Source organism: Crocuta crocuta, unplaced genomic scaffold (assembly GCF_008692635.1).
Source record: "Crocuta crocuta isolate KB4526 unplaced genomic scaffold, BGI_CrCroc_1.0 scaffold149, whole genome shotgun sequence".
Taxonomy (NCBI): domain Eukaryota; kingdom Metazoa; phylum Chordata; class Mammalia; order Carnivora; family Hyaenidae; genus Crocuta; species Crocuta crocuta.
The window spans coordinates 4799131-4805934 of NW_027551561.1; the positions used below are offsets into that span (position 1 = coordinate 4799131).

General features: G+C 56.7%; 2 protein-coding genes across 3 annotated transcripts in view; one reads left to right on the forward strand and one right to left on the reverse strand.

Annotated features, from left to right (window-relative positions):
* The window catches only part of NEK8 (NIMA related kinase 8), a 9338-nt gene extending 4679 nt beyond the window's left edge, over positions 1-4659 (reverse strand). The window contains exons 1-7 of one of the 2 annotated variants that reach the window (XM_077749777.1): positions 4579-4659; positions 2339-2544; positions 1865-2097; positions 1252-1383; positions 561-769; positions 319-398; positions 55-236 (exon numbers count right to left, since the gene is read on the reverse strand). In XM_077749777.1, coding sequence (XP_077605903.1) covers positions 55-236; positions 319-398; positions 561-769; positions 1252-1383; positions 1865-2097; positions 2339-2544; positions 4579-4625 — 1089 coding nt within the window. In that variant the 5' untranslated portion in view covers positions 4626-4659. Of the gene's footprint in view, positions 1-54; positions 237-318; positions 399-560; positions 770-1251; positions 1384-1864; positions 2098-2338; positions 2545-4127; positions 4169-4578 lie in introns of those variants that run through there. The other variant, XM_077749778.1, reaches the window with a different exon arrangement.
* Positions 4660-6424: 1765 nt separating this feature from the next.
* TLCD1 (TLC domain containing 1) overlaps positions 6425-6804 on the forward strand; it is a 3462-nt gene continuing 3082 nt past the window's right edge. The window contains exon 1 of the mRNA XM_077749842.1: positions 6425-6436. Within this exon, the coding sequence (XP_077605968.1) occupies positions 6425-6436 (12 nt within the window). The remainder of the gene's footprint in view (positions 6437-6804) is intronic.

Here is a 6804-nt window from a genome sequence, read left to right on the forward strand (position 1 = left end):
CCCGACTGCCCCCAGCCCCACTGTCCATCCTTGCCCCCCCCCAAGCCCGCTCACCTCCCACAGGATGAGGCGCCCCGAGCGTGTGACGCCCGCCTTCTGCGTGCGCCCGGCTGCCACCTGGACCACCTCTGTGTTGAGCATCGGCAGCCGCAGCGGGGCGCTGAGCCCACCGCCCCACGCGTACACCGACGACAGCGGTGGTGGAATGGCCGGTCGCGGGGGTCCCCGGGGTATACCTGCGGGGACAGTGCTTAGGCCTGTTAAACTAGTGGGAGTGGCTTGGCGGCCTGTAGGCACCGGTGGGCGGCTCAGACTCACCCCTGCAGCGGGCGCCTGTGGTCCTGCTCCCTGTGCTGCCGGGGGCCATGGGTGGCCCAGGGATCAGGGACTTCTCTGCCCTGTGGGTCAGATGGTGGGGGGGGACTTCAAGACCTGGACCATTCCTGGCCCTCCCACAGGCAGGAATGGAGGACTTGCCCGAAGCTCCCTCTGCCCCAGGCTTATCGTGCTCCCATTGGGTGCCCCCTGGGCCCAGAGCCTCCCTCCCCCCTTGCACAGGCCTCCTCATGCGGACGCTCCCCAGGTCGGTGTGGAGGTTGAGAAGGGCCCGGATGCAGAGGGGCTGTGCCATGATGTGGCTGAGCGGTGGCCGCTGTGAGGGCTCCAGGCTGAGCAGACTGAGGACGAGCTGGCGCAGCTCGGGGCTGTACCGGTCAGAGATGGGTGTGAAGGTGCCACTCATGATCTTCAGCACCAGCGCTGGCAGGTTCTGTGAAAGCACCAAGTGTGAGGTCAGCCAGATCCAGAGCCATGCTCTTGGGTGGCAGCCCCGCCCCGCCCCCCCCCCGGGGTCTAATGGGGTGCTCATAGCCCTGCACTCAGAACTTTCAGTCTGATGAGGAGCCTCCTGGTGATATAGTTGCCGAACCCTTCTTTCAAGAACTCCTGATAGGGGAGCTTCAGTCATGCCCTCAGGGACCCTAGGTTGTTGGGGGAACTCAAGTCTTGCCCTTGGGGCGGCCCCTAATCTGATGGGAGAGCTCCACCCTCAGGAGTCCTCAGTTTAGTGGGGGAACCCAAGCCCTCCCCTCCGGAACCAAGAGCCTGAGGGAAGCCACGGCCTTGCCCTGGGCTAAGCTACGGAAACAAAGCTCAGCCAAAAGAGGAGACATAAGAGGTGGCTGGAGCCAAGGACTTCCTGGGGAGAGAGACAGAGATGTTCCAGTTGTCCCCGTGGGGGTGCTAACTCACCGCAGCCTCGAAAGCCCGCTTGAGGCTGGCCAGTTCATAGAGGACACAGCCCAGGGCCCAGATGTCACTCTTCTGGTTGTAAGGCTTGCCCTCACACAGTTCCGGGGAGATGTAGCACGGGGTCCCCACCACCTGCAGGAGGGAGGAGGAGATTTTTTTTTTTTTAATTTTTTAATGTTTTATTTATTTCTAGGAGAGAGACAGAGAGAGACAGCATGAGCAGGGGAGGGTCAGAGAGAGAGAGGGAGTGACAGACTCTGAAATAGCCTCCAGGCTCTGAACCAGCAGTCAGCACAGAGCCCGATGCAGGGCTCAAACCCACGGACCGTGAGATCATGACCTAAGCGAAAGTCGGACGCTTAACGGACTAAGCCACCCAGGCACCCCAGGAGGAGACTGTTATAGCTTGGGGGTGGGGGAGGGAAGGCTCTGTTCAAGGCCCACCGGGAGACAGATTCTCCCCAAATCAGGCCCAAGTGCTTCTCCCCGCAGGACCACCCGGCTAGGGCCTAAAGGGCCAAGGTCTTGCGGTGGGGAGGGGAGTTGGGACACAGCGTGGGCCGTGGCCCTCAAAACCACCAGCACCCTTGAGGCCCCCTCCACGCCCAGGCACCGTGTAGGCCTTGCTCTTGCTGCTAAGGATCTTGGAGATGCCGAAGTCACCGATCTTGACAACCAGGCGGTGTTTGTCGAGAAGGATGTTTTGAGTCTTAAGGTCCCGGTGCAGGATGAGATGCGTGTGCACGTGATGCAGCGCGAGCAAGATCTGCACAAAGAAGTGCAGGATGGTCTCCTCCTCCAGCAGGGAATTACAGCGCTTCTGGATGAACTCAGCTAGGGTGCCACCTGCAGCCACAAGGACCCACTTAAGATCCAGGTCTCCCCATGCCTAGGACTGTCCTTTTATGAAACGAAGCAGCCCTGACAGGGCAAGGGCCTGCCAGCCTCACACAACTGGGGTGAGCACCCTATACCTCTGACCCTCCGTCAAACTCATTTCTGAGGAGGGAAGCCGGCGCATCTGTGTCTGTCTGTCCCAGAGGTGAGAGGCCCTTGGAGCCGGGACAATGCAAGGAGGCTGGCCCACCTGGTGCGTATTCCATGGCAATCATGAGGGCCTTGTCCTCCAGGAAGTTCTCATAGTACTCAATGACATTGGGGTGATTGAGGAGCTTGAGGACCTGGCACTCGTTTTGGGCTGCCTGCCGCTCTTCCTTGGTCATCTGCTCCACTGGGATCTGCTTGATGATCACCAGCTTCTGGTCAGCCTTGCGCAGACACAGGTGCACAATCCTGGGGGCACAGAGGACGGGGGTGGGTACCAGCCGAGCCTCCAGCCACACATTGGGCAGGGCAGACCTGCTCACTGGGTAGTACTTAGGGGAGGGGAAAGGGAACCCGGACTAAGAGGTCATCTAACTAAATGCACAGACCACTGAGTTTAGGAACAGGGAGAACTGACCACCACTTCTGTGTGAGACCTTGGGCAAGTCATTTAACTTCTCTGAGATTCATTTTCACCAAAGACACGGTGAAGTTAGTCTTGATCTCCCTAAGTTCTTACAGACCCTGGAGTTAACTGCCTGGGTTCGAATCCTGGCTCCTCCTCTTACTATTTATCTGGTCTTGGCTTTATTTTTTTATTTTTATTTATTTCTAGGAGAGAGAGAGAGACAGCGTGAGCAGGGGAGGGTCAGAGAGAGGGAGCTACAGACTCTGAAATAGGCTCCAGGCTCTGAGCTGGCAGTCAGCACAGAGCCCGACGCGGGGCTCGAACCCACGAACCGCGAGATCATGACCTAAGCGAAAGTCGGACGCTTAACCGACTAAGCCACCCAGGCGCCCCTATCTGCTCTTGGCTTTATATGACATTATCATCTGAAAAACAGAATCAACTTCCCTGAGAGGATCAAATGAGAAAATGCAGGTAAGGGACTTAGCACAGTGCGTGGCACATCAAAAATACTCAATTTGTAGAAGCCATTTATACTATTATTTTCTTCCACCTCTGGTTAGTATCCATAAAAGTAGGGTTCTTGTTCTCCCTCGCAACTATATCCCCAGAGCATAGCCCAATATTTAGCACAAAGGAACTCAGTAAGTATCTGCTGAATGAATGGACTATAAGATGATCATCTAAGTGTCAAATTTATATTTGATATAAAGTAATATTCCTCCTCTGAGCCCCAGACTCACAAATCCAACTGTTTTTGCATCTCTACCTAAATGGCTTGCATGCATCCTAAATTTTAACCAAAAAATCAAATAGAACTTTTGATTCCTGCCCCCAAAACCTTTCCTTTCTCAGTCTCTTCCATCTCAGTAAATGACATCACCACAAAGTCAGACACCTGAAAATTATGCCGCAACCTTTCCTCCATTTCACACATCAGTAAACCCTGTTTCTACCTCCAAAATATTGTGAACTCATCCACTGCTCTCTCTGATCTCTGCTACAACCCCTGGCCAAATCATGATTTACTGCCTAAAATACTGCACGAGCCTTTAAAATGGTGCCTTCTTCACTTTTGTCATCCTCAAATCTAAGTTCCACACAGCAGCCTGAGCGATGTTTAAATCACATCAAGACCAGTCTGCTTACACCTCTTCCCTTTACACTTCAAATAAATTCAACCCTTTTACCTCCGCCCATAAGGCCATAATCTGGTCCCTGCCCTCTGTGACAATCCCATTTTATACCATTCTTTCCCTGGCCCGCTACATTCCAACTTCAGCCTTTTTCTCAGTTACTTGAATACTCTGAATTCTTTCCCACGTGAGGACCTTCCCATATGCGGTTTCCCCTGCCTGAAAAGCTCTGCCTTCGCCTTCGGATTACTGGTCTTCATTCCTCAAGTCTTGGCTTTAAACCTCACCTCTCAGAGAAATTTTCCTTGACCATCCCAAGTAAGTACTCTCTGGTGCGTGCTAGGCTCGCAGCTTGTTAGTAACTGCTTCAATGTCTGGTTTATTGTATTATTTTCCTACAGTCTGTAGGCTTCGAGAGAAAACGCCACGCCTGTTTTGGTCTTTACAGTATACTGGGCGCCGAGAGCCAGACCGGTAGAGTTGGCGCTCAGTATTTGTTGAATGAATGAATCCGGCATCAAAGAACAGAACTCTGCGGGGGCGCAAAGCCTGGTTGGAGGCGTGACCTCCTCAGAGGCGGAGTCTCCCAGCTGAGACTAGACCGGAAGTCTGGGCGGGGCTTTCCAAGTGTGCGCTCACGCCTCGGGGCGGGGCTAAGCAGGCAGCGAATTCTCGTACAGAGTTGGGACTGAGTTTCCCTCTCCCCGACCAGTATCCTTCCCCAGATCCCTGGCTCACCCGAAGGCACCTCTCCCCACCACTCGGATCCGCTCGTACTTCTCCATCTCATTTCTCAGTCACATTTCCGGAACCCCCCACACCCGGACGCGGCGCGTGCGCGGACCCGCCCACCCCGGGACCACGCCCCCTACGTTGCACGATAATTGCGGGGCGGAGCAAGTGAGACGGGTTGATTCTGCCCTGTGTTTGTTTTGTGCTGTTTACAGCGTCTTACCAGCCCCCGCCCCCAGTTGTTTTTTCAGGGCCCGAAGAAGAATGGAGTGTTATCCCGTTTCTTTGAGCGGTTAGCGGTACGGTACCAGCCACTTTCCACACACGTGAAGGCATCCGGCCCTCAAAAAGCTTCCCTAGACCGGAGGGGTGCCCTGCACGACCGTGTGAGGGTGGAAAGCGAGGACCGACCTCTCTCAGCCCACCTCTTTGCCCACTAGTGACCCTGTTTGGAAGGGGGAGAGCAGATTCTCATTGGCACGCAAATGATAAACGACCAAAACTGTACCGAGAGCGTCAGCACTCTCGGTCTGTGGGGCAGGGAGGAAGGTTAGTGGAGTTTCGTGTTTGCCTAGGGAAGGACCGGGGAAACCCCCGAGCTGCGCAAGTTGATTCACCTAGGGTGGAGGAGACACGGTCTCCAGGCCGTCCGGACTCGTAAGCACCGCGCTCGTCAGCACTTTCAGCTACCTCCCCCTGCACACACACAACTTCGCCGCAGGTAATCGGCCTTCAACGCTCAACTACAGGGAGACTCTCGTCGGGGGGAAAGGGGGGGAAGATGAGAGGGAGGTGGACCGCTATCTGAAAGCATCAGAGAGAGGAGGAAAGGGAGCTGTTTGGCCGATGTGGGTTCCAGGCTTCTGCCCCTAAACGTAGGGGGCTGGTCGGTACGGTTGTCTAGGGTCTTGAACAGGAGTGAGTTTAACTAAGCCTGTTGTTTCCCTGTGCCGCCGCCTCTGCGGAAGCTCCATAAAAGCTCAGTTAAGGAGCAAGAGGGTGGTTATTAGCTAAGGGACAGCGTCCCTATTCCTGAGTGAGTGAGGAGCGAGGAAAGGAGTGTTTGTGTTCTGTCCCGCCCCACCTCTCAGAAGGGTACTCAAACCTGCCCAGGTGAAAGGACCACTTGAAGGGTCCCCACGAGGAGCCCTCAGTCGCTAGCTCAGGCGGCTGTTGGCTGACAAACAAAGCTGCCTGTGACCAAAGCAGAGCACAGAGGGGAAAAGCCGCTCAAGCCGGGACACTCGTGCTCTCACCTAGGAACCAATCATGCGGTGGTTGACCCAGGAGCCCCACAGGGGTTAATATGTAACCTTGGAGCCATCAGGGAAGGGAGAGCAAACACCCAAACCTCCTGGCCCCCTAAGGCTTCTAGCTTTCCCTCCCTCTCGCAGCAACTTTTCCCTAGCTCCCCCTTCACCTCCAACTACTTCTACTCCCTCACCGCCGTCACAGCCCCTGCTTCTTAGCAGTTCTGTTAGCTCTTCGTTCCGCTGGAGGCAGGAGGGGACCCCGCGCCAAGGTGGGGATCGGCTGACACCTAGTGACCACGAGCTGCAACTGCCTCGGGCCGCTGGCCTGAAGAGCAAGGGTCACCCCAGCAGCCCGGGCAAATCCGCGGTCCTCCTCGTCCAGGGAGCCAGGAGACGAGAGCTGGGACTGTCTGAGGGAGGGTTGTGACAGCCGCCCGGCCCCGGGAACCCAAGAGCGAGCTGGGAAGAGGGGTGGTGATGGATTAGTAGACCCTTTCTAGGCACCACGTCGATGCAGGGCACCAAACAGGCAGAAAACCGTGTCGGTCTCTGGCCTGAAGAAGCTAGAGAGCCAGTGGAAGGACAGGGTATGGGCGGAGATGACTGACGAAGTGAGGCTCGGACCCACCTGCAGGACCAGGGCTTAAGGGACGCGGGTGTGTGACGTGCCCCGCCCCGCTCTGCCAAGACAGGAGTTGTGGGCGGAGAGTGAGTCTTGTCAGTGCCCGCCCAGGAGGGGGAGCCAGTAGCCCCGGGGAAAGTGCGGACGCGGGTTAATGAGGCCAAGGGAGCCAGGCGGGACTCCACCGGCAGTCGGGAGGCGCCAGCGAGGGGTGCAGCGGAGGCGGCGGCGCCCCAGGTTCCGCCCCTTTTCGCCGAAAGCCTGCGGGAGCCAGGCGGGGCCCGAAGACCCGGGGAAACGGCGCTCGCGCCCCAGAGCAGCCTAGGAGCCGGAGGGGCGGGACCAAGGGAAAGGGGC